At 51.4% G+C, this 25019-nt stretch overlaps 1 protein-coding gene across 2 annotated transcripts in view; it reads right to left on the bottom strand.

The window, feature by feature from the left end:
• LOC116829207 (C-type lectin domain family 2 member D-like) overlaps positions 1 to 25019 on the bottom strand; it is a 276193-nt gene that overhangs the window by 49990 nt on the left and 201184 nt on the right. The window contains exon 4 of one of the 2 annotated variants that reach the window (XM_075071685.1): positions 11579 to 11989. The exons of the other annotated variant lie outside the window; for it this stretch is intronic. Coding sequence (XP_074927786.1) covers positions 11836 to 11989 — 154 coding nt within the window. The 3' untranslated portion in view covers positions 11579 to 11835. Of the gene's footprint in view, positions 1 to 11578; positions 11990 to 25019 lie in introns of those variants that run through there. 2 annotated transcript variants of the gene reach the window in all.

Genomic DNA, 25019 nt, shown 5'->3' with positions numbered 1-25019 from the left:
GAAGCCCCCCTGGTTCGCTGTAACAACCGCAAATCTTTAAATGTAAACTCAGCGCCACACCTGTGCAGGCTGTGATTGCAAGGCAGTCTCAGACTGGCTCCTAAACACGCCCCTTTTAAATAGCCCCCATTCCTTGACAAAGTCCCACCCTCCCCAATCCCCAGCTCTGCCCATTCACCCCCAACTCCACAGCCACTCCCCCATCCCCACCCATCAACCCCACCGCGGCACCAGCTCTCCCCATTCGCTTTTCCATTTCAAAGAAGACTAAATCGAAGTGCTCTAACAAACCCTTGATCCTGTTGACTTTAGTGACCCATTTAGCCACCAAAACCATAGGGAGTACGGCCCTGGCGCTTCAGGGCATAAACCACATCCATAGCCGTTACAGTCTTTCACTTGGCATGTTCAGTGTAAGTGACAGCATCGCGGATCACGTTCTCCAAGAACACTTTCAGCACTCCCCGGGTCTCTTCGTAGATGAAGCCCGAAATACGCTTCACCCCACCGCGTTGAGCCAAGCTGTCAAACAGATAGCTAAGGGTTACTGTTTCTTTTACCTGTAAAGGGTTAACAAAGGGAACCAAACACCTGACCAGAGGATCAATCAGGAAACAAGATTTTTCAAAGCTCAGGGAGGGAATTTTTGGGTGTGTGTCTTTTGTCTGTGTCTCTGTTCTGTGCTCTCTCGGCTATGAGAGTGATCTCTATCTCCAGGCTTTTCTAATCTTCTGTTTCCAAGTGTAAGTACAAAGGTAGAAAGACAATAGGCTTATATGTTTTTTTGTATTTACATGTGTGTAGTTGCTGGAATGTTTTAAATTGTATTTCTTTTTGAATAAGGCTTTTATTCATTTTTTCTTTTAAGCCATTAACCCTGTATATTGTCACCTTGATACAGAGACCATTTTTATGTCTTTTTCTTTCTTTTTATATAAAGCTTTCTTTTTAAAATCTGTTGGATTTTTTTTTTCTAAGTGAGGCTCTAGGGGATAGGAATCCCTGTGCCAGGATTACGGTCTCTCTCAGGGAAAGACTGGGAGGGGGAAAAGGAGGAGGGGGGAAGGTAAATTGTCCTCTCTGTTTTGTAATTCAAGGAGTTGAAAGTACAGGAGAATCTTCCAGGTAACCCAGGGAGGGGAAGCCTGGGAGGAGGTAAAGAGGGGAAGGGAAGTGGGTTATTTCCCTTTGTTGTGAGACTCAGGGCATCTGAGTCTTGGGGTCCCCCAGGGAAGGTTTTGGGGAGACCAGAGTGAGGCAGGCACTGAATTCCTGTCTGGTGGCAGCGCTATCAGATCCAAGCTGGTAATTAAGCTTGGAGGTTTCATGCCAGCATCTTAGTTTCTGAACTCTAAGGTTCAGATTTGAGTAGGAAGCTATGACACAAGCAATGAATAGCTAGCTTGGTAATACCTTGGATGTTATCCCAAAGCACTTTATGATGGCGCTTGGCACCCCCCTTCCCCAAGCCTTTACCACCCTTACCACGACCAGATATGGCGAAATAAAAAAATCACACAAAACCGAAACCCGTGATGTGTGCCAGCAGCATGCAGTGGGACAGACCTTGTTAGGTTAGTGTGGGGTAGATTCACACCCCAGTTTGCCACCATCTGATTGCTCCTGTAGACACACCCTAAATCTTGTGGATTCTCTCTGTATAACGTCTCTAAATGTGACCTTTCCTCTCCATCCATACAGCTAGAACCGTCATCATCCGGCAAAGACCATTTTCTTAGCCCATCACTTTGACCACGTGACCTCTCTGTACGTATCCCTCCATTGGTTCCTCTGTCTCTAGTCTCCAACATAAGCTGCTTGTCTTCACTTTCATGGCCCTTCACCGCCTACCATCTCTCATTCAGTAGCAAGATGTTAACTCCTGATGGCCCAGGACACTAGTCTCCATCGCCCCCACTTCTTAAACTTTAAAACAAACACCTTTGTGCTTTCTCCCGTGCTGCCCCTCATACTTGGGAGGAGATCCCCGTGGACACACACTCCTACCTCATTATCCACCTCCAAATTCCCCTCAAAACCCCTCCTTTGTTGTGACGCTTTCCCAAAACTTGACAAGTCAGGCTGCTGGGGCACTGTGACCACTGCCAAACACACCGACCAATGTTATCTCACAGTTTCCTTGTACTACCCGGCTACCGGTTGCCTCTATAACACTGGGGCAGGGACCGTCTTTTGTTCCATTTGTACAGCACCTGGCACACCGAGGTCCTAGTCTGTGACTGGGGCTCCTATGTTTATGTGCTACAAATAATGACACAGAACAGAGAATTCCACTATGGCTATAGCGCAGTGGTTCTCCATCTGTGAGTCAGCACCCCATTTTAATGGGGTCACCAAGGCTGGTGTTAGACATACTGGGGCCTAGACCTGAAGCCTGAGTGCCTCCCCCAATGGAGGGGCTCAGACTTTGCCCCCCATGCCCCAGGTTCATGCACTAATTTCTGTTGTCAGAAGGGGGTCCTGGTGCAATGAAGTTTGAGAGCCGCTGCTCAGTGAAGAAAACAAAGTCTGAGTTTCCAGTGAGATGGCTAACCCAAGGCAATAGCCCAGTGGAGATGAGACACTGATGTCTTTTATCTCATAGCTAGCCCAGATCAATGCTATACACTCAACCTGGGATGGGACTAGTAATGGAGGTGAAAGGCACCTTTCTCTCCACTAGGGTTGTGCACTCAATTAGCCATCCCAATGTAAAACATTTTGGTTTTTACAGTGAAGACAAAGCTTGGGGATTCCCATATCGAGCACATAACTTCTGACTAAGCTAGAATTGTTTGCAACACTTAAGAGCCCACTGACTGCAAGAGGTTAAACAAACCCAATATTTCTCCATTTAATCTCTGTCCTACAGCACTTGGTATCTAGACAGCTTCATTATAGTCCATTTCACTGCTTCTCCCAGGGCTGCATTCACCAAACCTTCGGAAGCAGTGCACTGGGGTTCTGGAAACAGAAACCAGTCACTCTCTTCTCCTCCTGTCCCCCACCCCCAGGCATTCTTAAAGGCATAATCCTCTTTATTTATACATCTTCTAAACTCCTCTAACTTAGGGTGATCATATTTCCCAAAGAGAAAATGGGACACTGCGGGGGACTGGCCCCAGCTCTTCGCGTCCCCACCCCCGCTGCTTGCCTGAGTGCCACCCCCTCCCACAAGCCCCCTCCCATGCACAGGCCTGGCCAGCGCTACCTGGCATCATAGCAGTTTCCAAGAGCAAATGGGACAATTGCCCAGTTGTGCAAAAAAAAAAAAAAAAAATCAAGACGCCCAGGCATGGGCTGCTGTAACACACAAACAAGCTATGAGCATAACAAGGGGGGGGTTGAGGGACATACCCGATGAGAACCAGAGAAGGGAGCACTCCCAGTCCTGCAGGGCAGCCAGATCTCCCAAGAGGTCAGGCAGGCAGCTGTGTCAAGCACAAGTCTCCACCCTCAAGGCGGAGCAGCTCTGAGTCAGTGATTAGAAAACTCCTCTCCGCCTGCCCCGGAATTTGCTGCTTGGCTGGTAATTAGGTTCCTGCCAACCGAGGATACTCGGTAATATCTGCTAAAGCCGCTGCCCTGATTCTGCCTGCCCTTGGGGTGAGCGGTGTAACTGTAGCCGAGTCACCGTCTGCTCCCTGCCTTGTGCAGCGGGGCTAAAGGGGTGACCAGACAGCAAGTATGGAAAATCGGGATAGGGGCGGGGGGGGGGGACGGACAATAGGAGCCTATATAAAAAAGACCCCAAAATCGGGACTGTCCCTATAAAATCGGGACATCTGGTCACCCTTTAATGGGCAAATCTTAACCCAACACTTAAGGTTTTAGAAATTTTTAATTATCTATCTAAAATGTTTGCAAAAAAAAAAAATGGACACAAAATGTAACAGCTGCTGTAGTACAAATGAGACTTCGTTCATACGCACTGTGAGACGCTCAAAATAATATCAGGGCTGCTAAAACACTGGGATCTTCCGAATAACCTCCCGTCTCCACCCTAGCCCCAGTCCCTCCATTGCAGAGCAGGGCTGGGAGTCAGTTTCCCAGGACACTGCTCTGTAGGAAGATCACAGCTTACCTCTTCCAGGGACTCCATGGCTGCAGCATCCCTTGCAGGGCAGGTCCCTGATCCATTTCCCCTGCTCTGTGCATTGGCTGAGGGGGGAGCCCAAACTCCTCACTTCACACACGTCTTGCCCCATCGCTAGTGCAAGGAAAAACCCGCGAAAAAGGCATTCACAGGAGGTCGGCAACGACACACAAGGGGGCGTGGTCATAGCATACTGCTCCTGGATTGGACAAGGCACCAGGAGCCTTGCCTGTGTCGACTGTTCAAATGAATGAAACTTTACTGGCGTGGCGGGACGTTTGTGATGACACTAATAAGATTAGCATAAAGCGCGCCAAATCCCTTAAAGGGGACAGAGCCCTTTTAGTTGACCTCTCCGATATGTGCAAGGAACAGGCAGTATGAGTCATTGCAGTAAATAGCAGCCTGCCACCGCAGTAAACGACTAAGGGAATCCAACTTCAGTGTTTAGCCTCGTCCTGGGCAGAATTAACCTACCACTGAAAGGGCTGCTTCTCGGTTTCATTTTTGAACGAAAGTCTCATTGCACTGAGCTTCACTGTGCCTGGGTTTTAGCCAACCCCCTTGGCTTTTACAGAGAAATTATTTCAAATCCAGTGGTGGTGCGAGCAGGGCAGAGGCTCATCAAACTCCAGCTGAAGAGAGACGCGCGTCACTAGTTACAATCACAGAGCAGAGGGTTTCAGCCAGCCTGGCTCTACCCCTCTGCCCCATTTCCCGTTCCCCGCCACCCCCATTAACCAAACTCCACAATGAGGTGTTTTCCCCCCTTCAGGGTGTCTGGCTGATTAACATACAGTTCAGAACAAGAACCCCACCGCTTGCCCACCCCAGACTGCCCAGCTGGCTCTGCCCCCCAGAGCCCTGTCTGAGAGCTCAGCAGTCATTCTGCATAGAGCTGCTCACACAACACCCCTGCTCCATCAAATCTCACCCTGGCCAGACTGACCTCGGGCTGCCCTTGTAGCCCCACCAGCCCTGATTCCGGGTCACCTACTTCCCTCACCTGAACCTTCCAGTCCAGGTATCAGAGGGGTAGCCCTGTTAGTCTGGATCTGTAAAAGCAGCAGAGAATCTTGTGGCACCTTATAGACTAACAGACGTTTTGGAGCGTGAGCTTTCGTGGGTGAATACCCACTTCGTCAGACGCAGTGGGTATTCACCCACGAAAGCTCGTGATCCAAAACGTCTGTTAGTCTTTAAGGTGCCACAGGATTCTCTGGTGCTTTTCCAGTCCAGGGGCACCTAGCCACAGGTAAGGCTGAACCCAGGACTCCCTTAAAGGGCCAGCTTACCCTGTGACACCAATGACTGGTGCTGGTATTACCACACTTGCATAAAGAGCCACATTTCCCACCCCTGCCCTGGGACTCTGCCCGCCCAGGGGCAAGGGTGAATTAGCTCAGGGGCTGAGGGGTTCCCTGGGTGACATTATGGGCAGAGCCACTGAAGCCAAGAGCAGGTATTAAACAGGAGCTCTAAGGGAGTTCTAGCCTGTTATGGCACATCCACCCCACCTCCTCTGCTTTGCACCTCACAGAATTCCATACAGGATGTTGTACAAAGTGCAAATCTGGTCTGGACTAGACTTAAAGTGACACCCCCAGGGGGGAAATGGACCTGGGTGGATGGTTCCCGCTTAGATCAAACACTGTGAGTGCTGCCTGGTGTTTGCTATAGGCTCCCATTGTAGAACTTGCTCATTTTAAATGTACAATGTTTGTCTGTGTAAGGTCCTTCCCTGCCTCTGACACTGCGGTTCCTGAGTGCCACAATCATCAGTGAATTTATCCTCACAACACCCCTGGAAGGCAGGGTAGGGCTGTTATCCCCACTGGACAGATGGGGAAATGGAAGCTTGGGGAGACTAAGCGATTTGCCCAAGGTCACATCAGGAGTCTGTGGCAGAGCAGGAATTGAACCCAGGTCTCGCAGATGCCCAACCCCCTGGACCCCACTTCCTCTGAGAGTGTGAGGAGTTGAAGGACGTGATGTGTAAGAATGCTGCTGCTGCTGCTGCTCCCACCACTGCTAGGCTGCAAGGTGGGGGCCAGCAGCACCGTGGTTGCTGGTGCCGTGGTCATGGGGGATCTCTATGGCCCAGCATTGCTTTGATCCAGCCCCTGTGGACTGAACTGGGCTCCCAGGTTTAACACAGAGTGACCATATGTCCTGTTTGGCCAGGCCAGTCCGTTTGTTAGGCCCTGTCCCAGCCATCCAGACTTTTTGGCAGAACTGGACTTTAGTCCAGTTGCTCTTGGCAGCTGATGATCACTTGGGAAGAGCAAATGGGACCAATGCACAGTCCTGCCCCAAAAGTGGGATGAGACCCCCAGTGGGGCATGGAGGAATGTGTGGGAGGGAGAGGGAGGTGGAATGGCAACACCAGCCCCATGCTGGAGGAAGGGCTACGGAGAGGGGCTGGGACTGGCTGGCCTGCCCCGTCTGCAGGGGGAAGAGTGGGACCTTGGGCAGCCCCACACATGGGCAGGGAGAGGGAGACTTGGAGAACCAGCCCTGTGCCTTGGTGCCCACTTCTAGTTTTCCCTAGGGGTGCTCCAAGGCCCTGCCCCTGCTCTGCTGCTTCACCCGAGGCCCTGCCCTGACCCCACATCTTCCACAGGGAAAAAAAACAGGGGGTGCTCAGCACCCACCAATCAGCTGTTCAACAGTGGGTAGGAAGAGCTGGGGGGGCAGTTGGAGCAGGGGCTGGAAGAGGCAGAGAAAGAGTGAGGCCTTAGGGGAAGGAGCAGTGGGGGCGGGGCCATGGGACAAATCAAACATCTCCAGAGCCTGGCTGTGCCCAGGGCTGCCCAGAGGATTCAGGAGGCCTGGGGTCTTCGGCAGCGGGGAGCCCCCACCTTGACAGTAACTCAGTGGCGGGGACTCCTTCCGCTCTGGGACCCGCCGCTGAAGTGCCCTGAAGACCCACAGCGGGGGGCCCCCTGTCGCCGAATTACCGCACAAGCGGGACCCACCGCCAAAGTGCCGGGTCTTCGGCGGTGAGGGGTCCCTTCGCCCCAGAGCGGAAGGACCCTCCGCCGCCGATGATCTGGAGCGGAAGAAGCTCCAGGGGCCCAGGCCCCGCATGAGTTTTCTGGGGCCCCACAGCAAGTGAAGGATCCTGCTCCAGGGGCCCTGAAAAACACATTCTCATGAGGGCCCCTGCAGGGCCTGGGGCAAATTGCCCCACTTGCCCCTCTCTGGGAGGCCCTGTCTGTGCCCAGTGTAGTTTTAAGGGGCTCCTACCTCCCCTCTCCTGCCATGCCTCTTAAAACCAACTGAGTAACTGAACCTCCTGCTGCCCGGTGGTAAGCGGTGCTAATGCCAACTGTGGTATGGCCAGATACAGCCTGCACCCTATTTATGAGAATTTCCCCCTGGAGGGGGCTCAAGACACTGCTGGGTTGCAGGCCCAGTACAGCCAGCCAGAAATCCCCCCTATTACCACTGGGGTTGGGTTCCGGCGAGCAAGGAAAATAGAGACATCTTGTGCACCCCCATCCTTGCATCGCAGGCTGACACACATTGGGGAACATGAGGCAGTGCAGGGTGGTAGTTCACATATTCTATTTGCTACAGCTTTCATGGGACTATGGATATTGATGCTTCCCTAAACCCTCTGGATACAACTTTCTGATTCCCTTTTCCCTCTCCCCATCCACTCAAACACCAAACCCACTTACAAAGTAGCGAACACTGAAAAACCATTGCAGGTAGCTTAGCTCCGTGCAAGCAGCAGGAATGGAACAGAAGCGCAGGAGGGTGCTTGTTCTCCTCGCCCCGGTAGAATGCCTGGTGCGGGTTGTACCTGGGGGCACAGGGGTGGAATAAGCAGGGTACGTGTGCTCGTTTGAGCAATTCATAGCAGGCATAAGAGGCACCTTTGGGGGAGCCTTGTCCCTACCTGCCATGGGTCAGCTCTCTGAAACCACCTACCCCTGGCAGTGCAAGCATGACCTTCCAGCCCCCTGCAGGCCTTGCTTGCTCTGTACAGGTTAGCAATAGGCACCCACCAACCCTCAAAGCCTCTGAGCATCCCTTGGAGTGCTCAGCCACTTCCACCTGACTCCCTAGCCCCACAGGCGCCTCCATAACAGTGTGTAAGAGCCAATTCAGGCCAACCACTCTATTTAAAACACAGCACTCAGATATAAATCTACTGTGACAGATTCGGTCACAGAGACCCCCTTGGGACTGTCACCTGATCTGCTGAGACTAGTCCTGAGCCAGTTTTCTTTGCCAGCTTGGGACTTCAGAACCCTGCCTTGTTGAGCCAGAGATGCTAACCTGCTGCAACACAGACCCAGGTCTGGACCAGGCCCCCAAAGCGGCAGCCTAAACTGAAAACAGCTCAGCATGTACTCCTGTCTCCAGACACCCAGTTCCCAATGGGATCCAAACCTCAAATAAATCCATTTTACTCTGTATAAAGTTTCTACAGGGTAAACTCATAAATCGTTCGCCCTCTATAACACTGATAGAGAGAGATGTGCAGCTGTTTGCTCCCCCAGGTATTAATTAATTAACCCAGAGTAAGTGATTAACAAAAGTGCTTTTACCGAGTATAAAAAGTAGGATTTGGGTGGTTCCAAGCAATAACCGACAGAACAAAGTAAGTTAACAAGCAAAAACAAAACAAAACACGCAAGTCTGAGCCTAATACATTGAGAACCTGAATACAGGTAAATCTCACCTTCAGAGATGTTCCAATAAGCTTCTTTAACTGATTAGATACCTTACTAGTCTGGGCCCAATCCTTTCCCCCTGGTACAGACCTTGTTAGTTGCAGCTCAGGTGGTAACTCGGGGATTCCTCAGGACTGGCAGCCTCGTTCTGTTCCACCACTTTTTACATCTTGGGCGCAAAGCAGGAATCCTTTGTCTCTCTGGGTCCCCACCCCTCTTTCTAAATGGAAAAGCACCAGGTTTAAGGTGGATTCCAGTACCAGGTGACATGGTCACATGTCCTGTGAGCCCCCCTCCATTCTTTCAGGACTGGCCCGCATGTATGCAGTGGAGGCTTGCAGGTAAACAGAGCCATCTACAGTCAATTGTCCTAGTTGATGGGAGCCATCAAGATTCCAAGCCACCATTAATGGCCCACACTTGCATAATTACAATAGGACTTCAGAGTTTGACTTCATATTTCTAGCTTCAGATACAAGAGTGATACATTTATACAAACAGGATGACCACACTCAGTAGATTAGAAGCTTTGTAATGATACCTTACAAGAGACCTTTCGCATAAAGCATATTCCAGTTGCATTGCATTCACACTCGTAAACATATTTCCATAAACACATGGAATGCAACATCACATTTATATCTACAGAAAAGAAGAATGAGTTTATCATCAAAGAAGTGAAAAAATACTGGAAAGTAATGATTTTTGTTTTCCGTGTAACCATACCACTTTCTAGAGCTGGCGTTCTCACAAAATTTTGGCAGCCTCAGAACGTGACTCTGCCAATACTTAACTAACTGTAGGGAAAAATAAATAAATAATTTACATGTGCATATTTACGTAGGGTTTTTTTTTGCAGGCTCAATAATAGATATAAGGTAGAGTTGTGCTTATTCTTTACTGGACCTGAACACAAAACAAGTTATTTGCACATTCTTGTCTTTTTTGGTTGTTCTTTTGCTTTTTTGGTAAAAGGTGGATGGCTGTACAACAATTCTCAACTAAATTTAAAAATAAATACTTTACATAATAGAAGTCCAAATAATAATTAAAGAACATATCTGCCAATATGTCCAAAATTTCTCCCACAGATCCATCCCAGTAATAATAATGATAACACTAACAAACTCACTGAGCTGCTGCTGTCGTCTTTTCAGCTTGGTTTTTGCATCACTTAAAAGCTTGCGCCTCTGAAATTCACCGTGGTAATTTTGTTCAGCTTCCCCTGCATGAGTGCTATAGGGACATTGCACTACATTTCAATTTGATTAATTTCTCTTACAAACAGCCACACTGCAACTTGCTCAGAAATAGAATCAGATGGCTTCAGAAACACAAGACACTGCCCTTCCCCCAGTGCTGAAATGTTCTTTTTTCTTTCTCTGTTTTGCTTTTCTTAGCAGCAGGTGGCTCCTCTGGGACAGTCTATCCCATTCAGGGTAGTTTTCTGGCACTGGATTATTTGAAATACTTTCTGATATCCATTCGCATTTTTAACTCTTTCACCTCCTCCCACGAACAATCGCAACCTACCCAAACACCACACAGTGAGATGGCCAGTAGCCGCTTACAGAGCTACAGTAACAGGAGATGTAAACGTAGCGATTAGCCAATGAATATGCTTTGTGACTTGAAAGAAAACCACACCTGTGTAGTTCAGCTCTGCCTGGACCCTACTATTTAGAAGGGGGTGTTGTGGTAAACGTCTGTCCCAAATCTGAACCTTAGCGTCCACAATCTGGGTGCTTACAATGAACTCCCCCAAGCTCACTACCAGCTTGGATCTTATCTCGCTGCCACCAGCCGAAGTTTTCCAGGGTTTCGGCCCCCTCGGGTTCCCCAAACCTTTCCTTGGGGGACCCCTCCAAGACCCAGAGCCCCTGGGTCTCCTCTATCTCATCCCCCAGCTTCCCCCCCTTTCCTGGGTTAGCCGGTGCGATGCTGTCCTATTCCCTTTGAATACAACCAGAGAGGCAATCTAGCTTCCCCGAGGCTATGCATTCAAACCTAGTCAGCTCACACAAGAGATTCACCCCTCCCTTTGTCCCGTAGCCTTTTCCCGCCCTGGGACAATAGGAAAGTAAGACACAGAGCTTGGGCTTTTCCCTCCCCCCCTAGCCTGTCACAGATGTAACAGAGCTCCGGGCACAGAAATTCCTCTCCCCTCTGCCTCACTAGGAAAAGAAACTCCCACAAGTTTTAAAAAGAAACTTTATATAAAAAGAAAGAAAATACAGAATAATAATACTGCATTAAGAAACTCAATACAGGAATATGGCTTATAAGAAAATAGGAATAAACAGTCTGATTTAAAAGATAGCCCAATTAAACCAGTCCAGCAAATCAACACCCATGTAAATACAAATCAAAGCACATCACAGCCGATTACCTTGGTTCCTTTATACTCACACTTGATAGTAGCATATTTGAAAGAAGATGGAGTTAGAAGGAAAGCTTGTTTACTCACAGCCGAGGAAAACAAAAAAGACCCCGAGTTTCCAGTTCCCTCCCAGACTCTTAAAAAAATCCAGGTCTCTGATTGGTCAGGTGTTTGGTCAGGTGTTTGGTTCCCCCTTTTGTCACCCTTTACAGGTAAAAGAAAATTAACCCTTACCTATCTACTTATGACAGGTGTGCATTAGGATTTATGGCATTTACAAGGCAACTTTAATACTTAACATCTCAGCAATTGTTTGACCACTTTGGAGGCTCTCGTGGCTGCAAAACAATCAGCTGGTGGCCATATTTGAGAAATGCTGTTCTGGAGTCTAAACTAACAAGGTCTCCCCTTCCCTTACTTCCCCAGCATGTGGCTGAGACTCCTTCTCATAAGATCTCGCCCTCTCAGCTGCAGAGAGAAGCCTGACAATGTGTCCCTGAGTTTAAAGGTTCAGAAGCAGAAGGTATATACAAAGAATCCACAGTTTAAATGACACACACTTATTGCTTGAGGGCCCCACTGCCCGATTTTGAGATCTTGGCCAGGCTGATGAACGGGGACATGATTCATTCAAGTAGGTATGAGTTGTATCAGTGTCATTTCTAGGAGGCTTATTTTGAGCTCCCTTCCAGTGCAGTCCCTTTTCCCGTCACATACACCTCAGGTTTGCTACAGATCCACCGCCTTTCCATGTAGCACCGTGAGCTGCTGACCCCTTTCTCGTCATTCAGATATGCGCAGTCACCGCCTCCTCTTATCCGAAACCTGCAACACAGAAGCCAGAGAGATGCAGTCAGGCAGAGCCTGGGTATTTCACACCAGTCACAGCCAGGGGAGCCATTCTCCACAGTGCAGGCCTGAGTGCAGAGCAGCTACTCTCACAGCCCCTTGGGAGCAGAGCTCAGGACAGTGGGGGCTTTGCAGAACCGCTGACTATTAGTGACCCTCTATGCTGAGCAGCCCCCATGGGTGCTGGAGAATGGAAAGTCCTCAGCGGGATGGAGAGAATTTGTGAGACTGATTTTCAAAAGGGACCAACCAGTCCTCTAACAAGAGGGGCAGACCCTCAGCAGAACCAGACAACTGAGCAGGGAAAGTGGGAGGCAGAAGGGATCTTGCCTCCTTGAAACTCTCTGAGCAGAATCAAGATGAGACTGAAAGAAGAAATTGCATTCAGGGGTTTCCTCTTCCATTGATCTATAAAACTCTTGAGCTTTCCATTGGGGATGGGGGAAAAGAGAGTGTGTTTGAGAAGTTCCTTTGCGAAAGCAGGAGTTCCGTGTTTGTAACCGTCACATGACTCTCCCAGAGTTACTCTGGAGTGGAGGGTGGAGCTCTAGGGACAGCATAGCCTCTAGGGAGGTTTGGGAGGGTTCAGCACTGGTTCGGGGTCCTACAGCAGCTGGACTGCAGGGTCCCACATCCTAAGGAGGGTACCAGACAGGGAGTCTGTACCACAGCAGTGTGCCACAGAGGCCTGAACTAGAGACAGTGTCTGGTAGCTATTCAGGCCCAGTGGAGCTGGAAGCAGGGAGGATCCAAAGGTTGGGTCTAATATAGCAGAATGGGGACTGGCCTTGGGGAGCACAGCGCCATAACAGCCTGATTTTTCAAAGTACTGAAGTAACCCGGACCAGAGAAGTTGGGGGGTCTCCATCCTCCTCTAGTGGCTGGCCTGTGTAAGAGTTTTATCAATCAGGAGGGGTTTTCAGTTAAAGAAGTGGATTCTTTAGCTCCAGTGACGGGGGTGGTGTGTCTCAGATGAGGGCTGGGGAAGAACAGCGAGTGTCCCAGCTGAAATCCCAGCACACTGCAAGGGCACCTCTGGCTGTGGCTGGCTCCCATTGGTCTCTAATACACGCAGTATGCGAACAGACTAGGGTTGTGTCTGGTTGTTTCACTACCACTCAATGGTGGATCCAGCTGAACTCAAAACTGCTCAGACACCAGAATCCCCAAGCCCAGGGAATTAGTACAGAGGGTGAGACAGACTCACAGGTCGTTGAATTCGGTGCTGTTGGTCCATTTCCAGGGCTGCCCCTGCTCCCTCCGGAGGCCGATCCAGTGGTCATGGATATCCTTATGGCGCACCAGGAACATCTTAAAGAAAGCCGAGGGACAGCATGGATCAGCCCCAGATCTGGTGCTTTCCCCGCCCCCCCTTCAGGGATCTGAATTGCAGAGAATCCCAGTCACACACTGAAGGGGCTCAATTTATTTTCAGAAGGAAACTGGATTTCCCCCTCCCTCTTGCAAAGCACAAGATCACCCAGGCTGTATTAACCCTCCCTGCCCCTGTGCTCCCAGTCACCTGCACCACAAGTTCCCCTGGTCTGGGGGCAGCTGCTGGGTCTCTTCTCACCGAGTAGTTGTCGCTCACCACAGCAAGGTAGGAGGTGGGAGCAAGTCAAGCCGAAGTGGGAGGGGTCAATGTGAGAGGATCCCCCCCACCCCATCCTCAGCTGGCTGCTCCTTTCCCATCCCCAAAGCAGGAGCGCTGCCTGTGTTCAGTCCCACTCCAGCAGCCAGCAGATGCCTGAGCCAGCCCTGCCTTAGACAGGGGCTGTCTCCTTATTTGGGGAGGGGGCAGCTGAGAATGAGCAATCCCTGTGATCACACACAGACACTTGGGCCCTGGGCCCAGCGTTTAGCGGCTGGAAGTCCATTCGCTCTGGCCTCTCAGCACGAGAGGGCTCAGAGCTGCTCCTTGTCCCACAGGGGCAGAGCCCACATCCTACTGCAGCAGCTGCTGTGCCAAGGACAGTGTATCGCAATTAGAGAGTCGCTCACCAACTCCTGCTCACTGTCGATCCCAGCCAGGGAGGCACCAAAGGAGGAGCAGTGTCTCTCAATGTAGGTCCAGTTCCCTTCAGTCTCGGAGAAATAGTAGCATTTCCCTCGGTACCCGATCCAGCCGTCCGGGCATGTGGGCCCAGCAGAGGGCCACCGATCAGCTGATGAAAGCTTAGATGCCAGCACTGAGAATGAGAAAGTAACATGTGGAGTAAGAGCTGCATTTAGAATTGGGCATTTGACTAGTACAAAAATAATCGGTCAATTCACCAGTCAAATGTGTCAAAAAATGGTCAAATATTTTAAATACCATTTTATCAGAACAGTAACAAACAAGAACAAGAGTTCATTGTCTCCAGTAGGTTTAGCTTTAGATAGATACTTACGCCTAATTAAAAAAAGAAAAAAAAACTACTTAAATGACTTATTTTAACTCAGATCATAAAGCAAAACAATGAAACCAAGTTCTGAAAAACACACACACACAATCAAAAAGGCAGGTGGACTCCTACCCCCAGAGTTCTTGCTGGAGTATTTGATACTGTGACTGCAGCCAAACAGGCAGTCAATTGACCGACATGCCACGCCTACTGGGATCATGAGCCTGGGCCTGTCCACTGCAATCAGACGCAGGTTGATGGAGACGTTTGTCACAGTAAATTTGCCTGGCAGGGAGGATTCCAGGGACACTCCCAGCCTGAGAGGGACTAACACAGCTCAGAGCATTTCATCCCAGGCACAAGATCAACTGCTAGATGTTTAACCTAGCAACAAACAGCAAGTGAATAACAGAAGAATGTGCAGTAACTTTCACCCAAGGACATGAAAGCCACAAGGTGGCATCAGAAATCACAGCAACAGGAAGTGACCAGTTACCTTGTCAGCCAGGAATGATGTAACTTAATTCACCTCCTACCTGCAGACTTTTCTTTCCCTAAATACAGCAGCAAGAAAGACACTTGCTGGAAGCCCTCACACAATGTAACCCTTTCAGTGCCAGGAAAGAACAGCAGTGAGCTCACCCATAATTGACACCCAAGAGATATTTGAAAGGCCTGACTAGTTCAAAGGAGTCTGACTCAAACCCCTCCAGACATTTTTGAGCATATCACCTTTTTTTCCACCACAGTAACTGGGTAAGTGGTTTTAAAGTCTTCTCATGTGGCTGGCGCTCAGCGAGGAACAGACACTAAGTCTGGAAGAGTCAGGAAACCAGGCCACTGTCATCAAAGAAAGAGCATGCGCTCATCTCACTCACAAGCCATATCTTGCCCTGTAGATTTAACTGTGCAGTGCACAGTAGCCCACACCCCTCCCCTACAGAACTGAGCAGAGAAGTCAGTGACTAACAGCTGATGGCACAGGCTGTCTCTACCATCCATCTCCAGGTCAGATGCCACATGTTTTGCAGAGCTCCCTGCACCTGTAGGGGTGTAACCAACCCCAAGCTCACAGATCCCACCTTACACAGTGACAGCCAGTGCTACCCATTGCAACAGCCTGCCATTGCAGCAGGAGCCAGCATTCAGGGCCCATCTGTATCAGAGCAATTTGCACCACTATAATCACAGTGATGCAGTTCCATCAGGGCAAACACCTCCTGGAGATGCGCTGGAGCACAGGGCCGGCGCTTCCATTTAGGCGACCTAGGCGGTCGCCTAGGGTGCCAAGATTTGGGGGGGCAGCATTTTGCCGGCCTTGGCGGCAATTCAGAGGCAGGGGGTCCTTTCACACGCCGGGTCTTCGGCGGCAATTCTGTGGCGGGTCCTTCACACTCCGGGACCCGCCGCCGAAGTGCCTCAAAGACCGGGAGCGCGGAAGGACTCCCCTACCACAGAATTGCCACCAACGACCAGGAACGCGGAAGGACCCTTGCCTAGGGCGCCAAAACCCCTGGAGCCGCTCCTGCTGGAGCAGTGTGGCTCACTCTGGTAACTCCTGCAGTGAACTGCACCCAGGCAAGCTCCTTTGTGCACCAGGGCAGTGCGTCTATTTTGGGTTTGCACCAATTCAACTGCCCGGATGTCATGACGTCGGCACAGACTACTCCTAATGCAGACAGACCTGGATTCAATCCCCTCTGCCAGCTGCTAAACCCTCCTGGGGCCCAGTGACCAGATCCCAGAGCAACAGATAAATCCCACCCCCCCTGATCATCTTACAACCCCCCCTGCCCCAGACTACTGGCAGATACAGCAGGGTTCATGTTCACAACAAACACATGCCCTCTGCACTAGAACGTGCTGGCTGTGCAGCCCAGGGGAGTGAATGGTGTCCAGGGACCCTTCATGGCCAAGATCAGCAATTGGTGGGTTTCTATGCTGCGTTGATGGAGGGGTCTAGACTGAATTCTATGGCTCATTTCAATAACACGGCAGCACCTGCCACCCAGCCACGGGCATGACCTGAAGATGCAGGAAGGCCAGGCTGGTAACCTCAAAGCAACATAGTGCAGGCAAAGGGCTCATTGCTGCTCTGCGCCCTGTCCCATGGGACACCCTGGTAAGTGACGGCTTCATGGCACGTGCTAAAGGTCACTTGGACCCAAAGTGCTCAGAGCTGGGCCGGGGGGAGCTAACGTCAGTCAGATCGTCCGACACAGAGAGTGCTCAGGTGCAGGGGTCTGGGAGGGAGCAGGAGGAGGGTCGTGGAGGAACATCCCCCAGGAATCCTCTGTCTCAAGGGCAGAAGCTAGACAGACCAGGAAGAGAGAGTCACGGTGGTAGGTCCCAGCGGAATGGGATTCACAGAGATCGTGGAGGGAAGGGGAGGGAAAGGGAGCAGGGCGGAAGCTGGGAACTCACCTGCCACAGCAATGATGGCAGCGATCAAAGCAGATGATACAACTATCAGTGCAACCACAACTGGACCGGTTTGACTTTTCATGCAGTTATGACGAGGTTCTGAAACACAAAGACCCGTCAGGCCGGCTACGAGGACACGTCTCACCGACAGCACCAGGGCTGGAGCTGCCCTAGAACATGCCCAGTTCTGTCGATTGCTCCTTCCATCAGACGCTCTGGGAGAGGAGCCTGAAGGCTCAGGCAGGCTGGGGCTGGCAGAACAGTCCCTCCTTCCCCTCAGCCCAGAGCCCTCCCTGGTGAGCTCAGGGGCACAGAGACAAGGACCCATAAGTTCTGGTTGCAGGACCTCAAGCTGCCTCCCCCTCCCCCCCCGTGCCCCCTGCCGAGCGCTGGCTGGGCCCACACTGCCGAGTGCACCTGTTCCCTCACATTGGGGTCTCGCACTGGCCACACACAGCGGAAGGGGGGAGAACAAACCAGACAGAGATGGGCCAGGGCTGTCACAGGGGGTCTGACACACCCAGCCCAAAAGGCCCTGCACAGATCCATGGCCACCACTGTGTGCGCCAGGCAGCAGCTGTGAGCCAGGGATCGGTGCCCTGAGCGCCCCCGGGGGAGATCCAGTCCCTGTTACCCACAGACAGGAGGTTGCTGGGCACTGGCGGCTGCCACTGAGAACATGGGCCCACGTGGGGCAGCCTCAGGGTCTCTCTCCAGCCTGGTCCCAGGCAGCAACACCCCATTACCTGGCTCCCCACCAGCCTCCAGGTCTCCATTGCCATCAACACGCAACTCCTGCAGCCGCACTTCACTCTCAGCAGCCCCAGTTGCTGGCCCCATTGTCGCTCAGCGACACTCAGGCTAGAGACGCTGTTACAGGCGCTGGGCTGAGGTTGGCTCCTCTGTCTGACGGTCTGATCCAGCAGCAGCGAAGCTGAGTCGGGGTGGAGGTCCTGGCCCTGGTCTCCTCCCTGTTCCAGACTCTGCAGCTGATCTGAAAGTCAAGACGGACCGAGCAGGACAGGTGTGTGTGGGGGGTGATTTGTGGTTTCTCATTCCCTGCCCAGCAGCCCAACGCTCTCCCAGAGCTGATGCCACAATGATTACATAAGATAAGAATGGCCAGACTGGGTCAGACCAAAGGTCCAGCTAGCCCAATATCCCATCTTCCAGCAGTGGCCAGTGCCAGGTGCCCCAGAGGGAATGAACAGAACAGGGAATCATCAAGTGATCCATCCCCTGTTGCCCATTCCCAGCTTCTTGCAAACAGAGACTGGGGACACCATCCCTGCCCAACCTGGCTAAGAGCCATTGATGGACCTGTACTCCATGAATTTATTTAGTTCCTTTTTTAAACCCTGTTATAGTCTTGGCCTTCACAACATCCTCTGGCAAGGAGTTCCACAGGTTGACTGGGCATTGTGTGAAGAAATACTTTTGTTTGTTTTAAACCTGCCTATTAATTTCATTGGGTGACCCCGGTTCTTATGTTATGAGAAGGAGTAAACAACAACACTTCCTTATTTACTTTCTCCACACCAATCATGATTTTTATAGACCTCTATCATATCCCCCGTTAGTTGTCTCTTCGCCAAGCTGAAGAGTCACAATCTTATTAATCTCTCTTCATAGGGAAGCCGTTCCAGATCTCTAATAATTTTTGTTGACCTTTTTTGAATTTTTTAGAATTCTAATAGACTTTTTTGAGATGGGACGAACACATCTGCACACAGAATTCAAGGTGTAGGCGCACCATGGATTTATATAGAGGCAATATGATATTTTCTGTCTTATTATCTATCCCTTTCTTAACGATTCCCATCATTGTGTTTGCTTTTTTGATTGCACATTGAGTGGATGTTTTCAGAGAACTATCCACAACCTTGAACCCCACTGGCCCCTCCAACCCCAAAGGCCTTCAGAGATCTGATCTGCTGTGGAACCCACCCATCAGCATCTACCTCTCCCATGACAAAGTTGGAATTTTCTGTAATTGTTATGAATCCTACGTCTACCTCAGTTTCCCTCTGTACTCAAACCTATTACCCAGTGGAGGGAAAGGGGTTAAGTCTTCTCTTGGGGGCACTACTGCACATAAGGTGTGGATGTCACCTTGATGTCTGGGCTGTAGCAAACAGGGTCATTAAGGAATTGGTTGAAACGGACCCAGAACAACAAAGGGCCCAAAGAGACAATGGAAAAACCCCACTGACCAAAACACTGACACCTAAAAACCAAGGACCACAAGGAGGTTTTCCTCTCACCTCTCAGCAGGGAACCTGAGCGCAGACCAGCTTGAGGACAAAAGGATTGAGACCTAATCAGCAGAGGAGAAAGTGTGAGCTCCTGGAGCAAGCTGGCTGCTCTCTCCCGCCACTCGCAAAGGAGTCAGAGCCTGAGATGGAACCCACTATAGCTTGGCCACTGGTTTACTCTGGTCCCACCTTTCTGTGGCTCTGCTAAGCTAAGAACTTCGCTATGTGCCAGACGAACAACAGACCTAGCTGTTTTGAAAATGCTGCTTCAGTCACTGCAAATACTGGCTGAGTGCACTGATCCCTGAAGCCAGTAAAAGTCTCTGAGCAGGAGTCTATGTTAGTGTGAACCAGAAGGGCTGAATCCCAGGGGCTCAGGCTAGGAGGCAGTGAGGCCCACTCTGAAGGGCACCCTCCAAGAGCCTGGGTAAAAACTGGGGTGCAGCCAGGGCCAGTGCAACCATTTAGGTGGACTATGCAGTTACCTAGGTCGCCAAGATTTGGGGACACCAAAAAGCAGCACACCCCCCCCCCCCAATTGTTTTTTAAGTGGTTGAGTGGTCCGCTGCTGCTGGGATGGAGAGGGACCAGGAGTCCACTGCGCAGTGCCTGCTTCACTTCTCTCCCCTCCCAGGCTTGCAGGCCAATCAGCTGTTTCTCCTCCCAGGTTTCAGGCACCAATCAGCTGTTTGGCCGGCAAGCCTGGGAGGAGAATTAGAGCAGGACAGCATGCTCGGGGAGGACGCAGAGCAGAGGTGAGCTGGGGCGGGGAGCTACCACTGGGGCGGAGGGCACACTTCGGGGGGGACGGGGAGCTGCTGCAGGGCTGGGAACAAGGTGGAAGATTGCTTAGGGCTGGAAACTTCCTTGCACCAGCCCTGGATGCAGCTCTCATCCTGTGGATTTGTGACACCACCTCTCTCATGCAGGGCCATCCCTAGGCATACACAGCATACAGCAGCTGAGTGGGGGACAAAATTGCCCCAAATTTCACGGTGCCCATGGCAGCTGCGTGCTGCATACGCGGCAGCAACAGCCCTGACGACCAGCCCTATTCCCTGGCCACATCCCACCCCCCACGGCTGCGCCCACTGCAGGGGTTAGGGCCGTCCCTGGGGGGGGGGGGGGGCCAACTTCCCTCGCACCCCATCTCTTACCCTCCCCCTCTGTTCTGCCCCATTCCACTCTTCCCCAGCGACCCACACTCACTGGCAGCAGCGGGAAGCGGAGCAGCCCGGCCCCAGCCCGCTCCACTTCGCCGGCACAGCCCGCTTAGCGTCCCTCCCTCCAGAAGAAGGGAAGAAAACGGACACAAGGCTACCACGGCGTTCCTGGTGCCTGGAGCCTCCCGGGCTGTTGGGACCCAGTTCAGAGCGGCATTAGACGCTTTTGCCATTCAGTTTCAAAGGCAAAGAAACAGAGTCTGCCCTGGTAGCCAGGGAAAACGGGGACGAACTTTCCAGTACGAGGAAACATCATTTTCCTCCCACCCCAAAACCATCCGCTCTTCTGATGTGTTCCCCGGCAGCGGAGTTCTTGTCTCGGAGGCAACTTCAGCGTCCTGCAGTTTAACCGCTTATTTTGCCCCTCAACTCCCACCCAATCAGCGCCAGCCTCCCTCCCCAATACCACCCGCCCGCCCCCTCCCCCATCCGATCAGCGCACAGCCCCACCCGCACCCTCGACGATCCTCTCCCCACCAGATTCAGCGACACACCCCGCTGCCCCCTACCCCAGCCCGATCAGCGCACAGCCCCCACCCGCTACCCCGCCCGACCCCTCCCCACCCGATTCAGCGGCACAGCCCCACCCGCTACACCCCACCCTGGTCACGACAGCCCCCTCCCAATATGATCTCGGTTCCCCAGTGTGATCAATGCACAACCCAACTCGCCCTCGTCCCCGTTCCGTGCACAACGCCAGCCCCTCCTCACTTGCTAGAGCGGAGACCGCACCCGATCGTTCCGCGGGAGACCGGCTCGCAGCTCGCCAGGGCTCGTGTCCCCGGGGACCAGAAGCCCTCCGGAGGAGCAGAGCTCTCGCAGCCCATGAGTTCTGCAGCACAACGCACGCCGCTTCCCTGAACTGCCCTTTTTATATACGCTCCGCCACTGTAACTTTTCTGTCAGTCACGAAAGCGAAAAAAACCCCGTAGCTCTCGAATTCGCACTTCGCAGAGGACAGCCTGCAGTCTCCGCCTAGCGGGGTTTGCCTCCCCACCCACGCCCAGCCCCCGCCTGCCCATCCAGCAACGTGCTTGGGAGCCGGCCCATGAAGGGGCAGCAGGCCTGGACGTGAGGCAGGGCCGCTCAGAGACAGGGCAACTGGGGCAATTTTGCCCCGGGCTCCGCAGGGCCCCCAACAGAACAGCTGAGGCCCCCGCCTCGTCCTGGAGCCTCAGGGTATCAAACAGCGTTTCCCGACTTACGCTGCGGCCCGGCCCGGCCCGGCCCCACCCCGCTCCCAGCCGCGTGGTGGGTGAGCTCCCTCTGCTCAGAGTGGCTCTCAAGCCCCACCTCCGACCATGCGTCTGGAGCGATGGGGGGCTTGGCTCAGGTCCCGCAGCTGTTCCGGGAGGCCCTGAGCTCCGGGTGTGGGGGCTGGGGGGATCCGTTGGTGTTTGGCTAAGGGAGAGAGTGTGGACAGCAGGGCACAGGCCATGGAGCAGAGGTGGGGGGGCGGTCAGGGGGAGAGAATGGGGAGTGGGATTGTGGGCGTTCTGGCGGGGGGGTGATAGGGGTCGGGCAGTCAGGGGATAGCGGGTGGGGTCCTGCGGTGTGGTTGGGGAGTCCTTGGGGCGGTTGAGGGGGCAAGCGAGCAGGATGGGTCAGGGTGCTGAGGGGGGCAGGCGCTTGTGGGTCAAGACGTGGGTGGGGTCAGATAGGGGCAGGGCCAGGCTGTTTGGGAGCACAGCTTCCCTACCTGAAATCATTCAGCCAGTTTGAGGCTTGCAGAAGAGCCAAAGCTGTTAGCTTTCATTAGGGCGGGGGTACGTCCCTTTACTCTCTCAAATGCAAATTATGGTCTACATTAATTTCAGTGTCACAGGGAGATTCATGTCAGGGGAGGGTAGCTTCCTTTAAAATTAGGCTACTTGGGAGGGAATTCACATGAGCAAGCATATACCTTTCCCCAACCCTACCAAGGGAGACTCCCCCCGCATTCCTGAGGCTAAAGAGGGGTTAATTCAGTGTTCCTCAAACTTTTTTCCTTGGTTGACCCTTTCACATAGCAAACTCTCGTGTGCTCCCTCCCTTATAATATGAAAACAATTTATATATTAAACATTATTCTAAATGCTGGAAGCAAAGTGAGGTTTGAGGTGGAGGCTGGACAGCTCACGACCCTCAGTAATACCTCAATGATCCCCTGAGGGGTCCTGACCTCCAGTTTTGAGAACCCCTGGGGTTAATAATTTTAGCACCCAGTCTCCAGTCACATGGCATGTGCTATTTTTGAGCATTTCAGTTTTGACAACCATAGGCTTACCAGATCTGGAAAAAGCTCAATGCCTCAGTTAGTGGAGTATGTACATAAGCTTATACTAAAGACAAACCCAACAGTTAACAGTCTAAAGTTTGTGAGCACCTCATGGAGCCAGTCCTCTAGAAGCTAGTAAATGCACGGAGGTTAAGTCATAATGGCTGTTAGCCAGGATGGGTAAGGAATGTGGTCCCTAGCCTCCTTTTGTTTTGGTTCCCCAGGGGAGTTTGGGAAAAGATGGATGGCAAGGAGAGCTACCTGTTTAGGTTCACTTCTCTGGGGCACTTGGAATGGCCATGTCGTAGATAGGATTACTGGGCTGGATGACCTTTGGTTGACCAGGATGGCTTGTTCTTTGTTCTAACCTAAATGAACCCAAGTTATGGAGACAGATGACAGTCCAAGGGCCAGAGAGTATCAGAAACCTGAAAAATCTCTGCCTGGATGGCTCGGTGTTTGGTTATACAAGCTGAGGTGGTTCAAAAGTTTGGATTTTTTTTTTAGACAGAATTTTATTTTTTCTCTTAAAATAATCAAATACAAGCAAGCACAAATATTTGGCACAGCACTCTGGAAACCTCAAACCATGTTTAGGTTTGGCAGACTAATTTCAGGCTTTTCAATTAAAAAATCCACAACAAATTTTGAAGGAAAGCAGAAATTGTCTGATTTTTTTCTGCTTTTTAAAAACCCCTAGTTTTCGATCCAGAAAAAATTTTGATGGAAAATATTTGTCCAACCCTTTTAATGAGCTTTAGTGCCTTTTAGCAGTAGCTGATGTTGAGAACCAGTGATAAAGAAAGAAGTTTTCTCAAAACTGGGTTTGTGCTGAGATGCGGAAGGTTTATTTTTCCCAGGGGCGCCCGTGGGGTGGGGGGAGCAAGTGGGGCAATTTGCCCTGGGCCCTGCAAGGACCCCCAGGAGAATATATATTGCAATTTCTTTTTATAGAAGGGGCCCCCAAAATTTCTTTGCCCCAGGCGCCCTGAATTCTCTGGGCGGCCCTGCGTGAGGGCGAGGACATGGGTGGGTGAACATGAGTGGGTACAGGTGTTCTCTGACACAGTTTGGAGGTGGAATGACGGGTTGTTCTCCAGCTGGCTCAGGTGCAGTTTTTCCTCAGGGGAGAAGTCAGGTTAGATTCACAGGGTGTTGGGAAGATAAATTCATCCAAAGATTGTGAGATGCTCCCGTACGACAGTGATGGTGTGTGTGTGGGGTGGGGGGGGGGGACATAAGTGCCATAGAGCGATGTACAGCTTTGTCTTCACAATCCCCACCCTACCTGGCCTCGCTCATTCACTATCAGTGTTGACTTGCCTCCAATCAGCCAATGACGTCAGCCTCCATTTCCCACCAAGCCCTTTCCTGCTTTCTGCCACGCAGCCCCTGACACCTGGGAGGAGCTCCCCTTCAAAGCCGTCACGTTGGCCTCTTCCTAATCACCCTCAAAAACTCTCCTGTGCTGGAAAACCTGAAACCAACTCGACACTGGTTTGGTTACTGGTGTGTTGAGACCACAGCTTCTATAGAAATCCATGGTACACCCCCGTCTTGAATACTGTGTGCGGTGGTCACCCCATCTCAAAATAGATATTGTGGAATTAGAAAAGATTCAGAAAAGGGCAACAAAAATGATTATGAGTCTGGAGCGACTTCCCTCTGAGGAGAGATTAATAAGACTTTTCAGCTCGGAAAAGAGACACCTAAGGGGCAGGGTTATGATAGAGGTATATGAAATCATGATGCACGTGGAGAAAGTAGATAAGGACCTGTTATTTACTCCTTCTCATAACACAAGAATTAAGGGTCACCAAATGAAATTAAGAGGCAGCAGGTATAAACGGAGAAAAGAAGTATTTCTTCCCATAACACAGTCAACTTGTGGAACTCCTTGCTAGAGGATGATGTGAAGGCCAAGACACTAATAGGGTTCAAAAAAGAACTAAGTAAGTTCATGGAGGACAGGTCCATCAATGGCAATTAGCCAGGATGGGCAGGGATGGTGTCCCTAGCCTCTGTTTGCCAGAAGCTGGGAATGAGGGACAGGGGGTGGATCACTTGATTTCCTGTTCTGATCATTCCCTCTGGGGCACCTGGCACTGGCTACTGTCAGAAGACAGGTCACTGGGCTAGGTGGACCTTTAGTTCTTATCACGCTGACAAATACAACTTTGTTGTTTCCCTGTGCGTCCCCCCCAAATGTTTTCTCTTGTCTTATTCTCAAATTGTCAATCCCTTGAGGCAGGGACCATCCCTTTGTTCAGTGTTTGTACGGTGCTGGGTCCTGGTTCATGACAGGGCGCTGAAGCACTTCGCTTACACAGATTATACAGGGATAGATAGATATAGGGATGACTACCTAGATAGTTAGGCTGGTATCTATTTAACACTCATTTCTTGTATAAGTCTCAGTGTTAGTTTTTTCTTGGATTGCTTCTAAGATGTTATGGCAGCATG

This window comes from Chelonoidis abingdonii, chromosome 12, assembly GCF_003597395.2.
Source record: "Chelonoidis abingdonii isolate Lonesome George chromosome 12, CheloAbing_2.0, whole genome shotgun sequence".
Lineage (NCBI taxonomy): Eukaryota > Metazoa > Chordata > Testudines > Testudinidae > Chelonoidis > Chelonoidis abingdonii.
The sequence above is the reverse complement of the archived record's forward strand: the minus strand, read 5'-3'. Positions and strand labels throughout refer to the sequence as shown.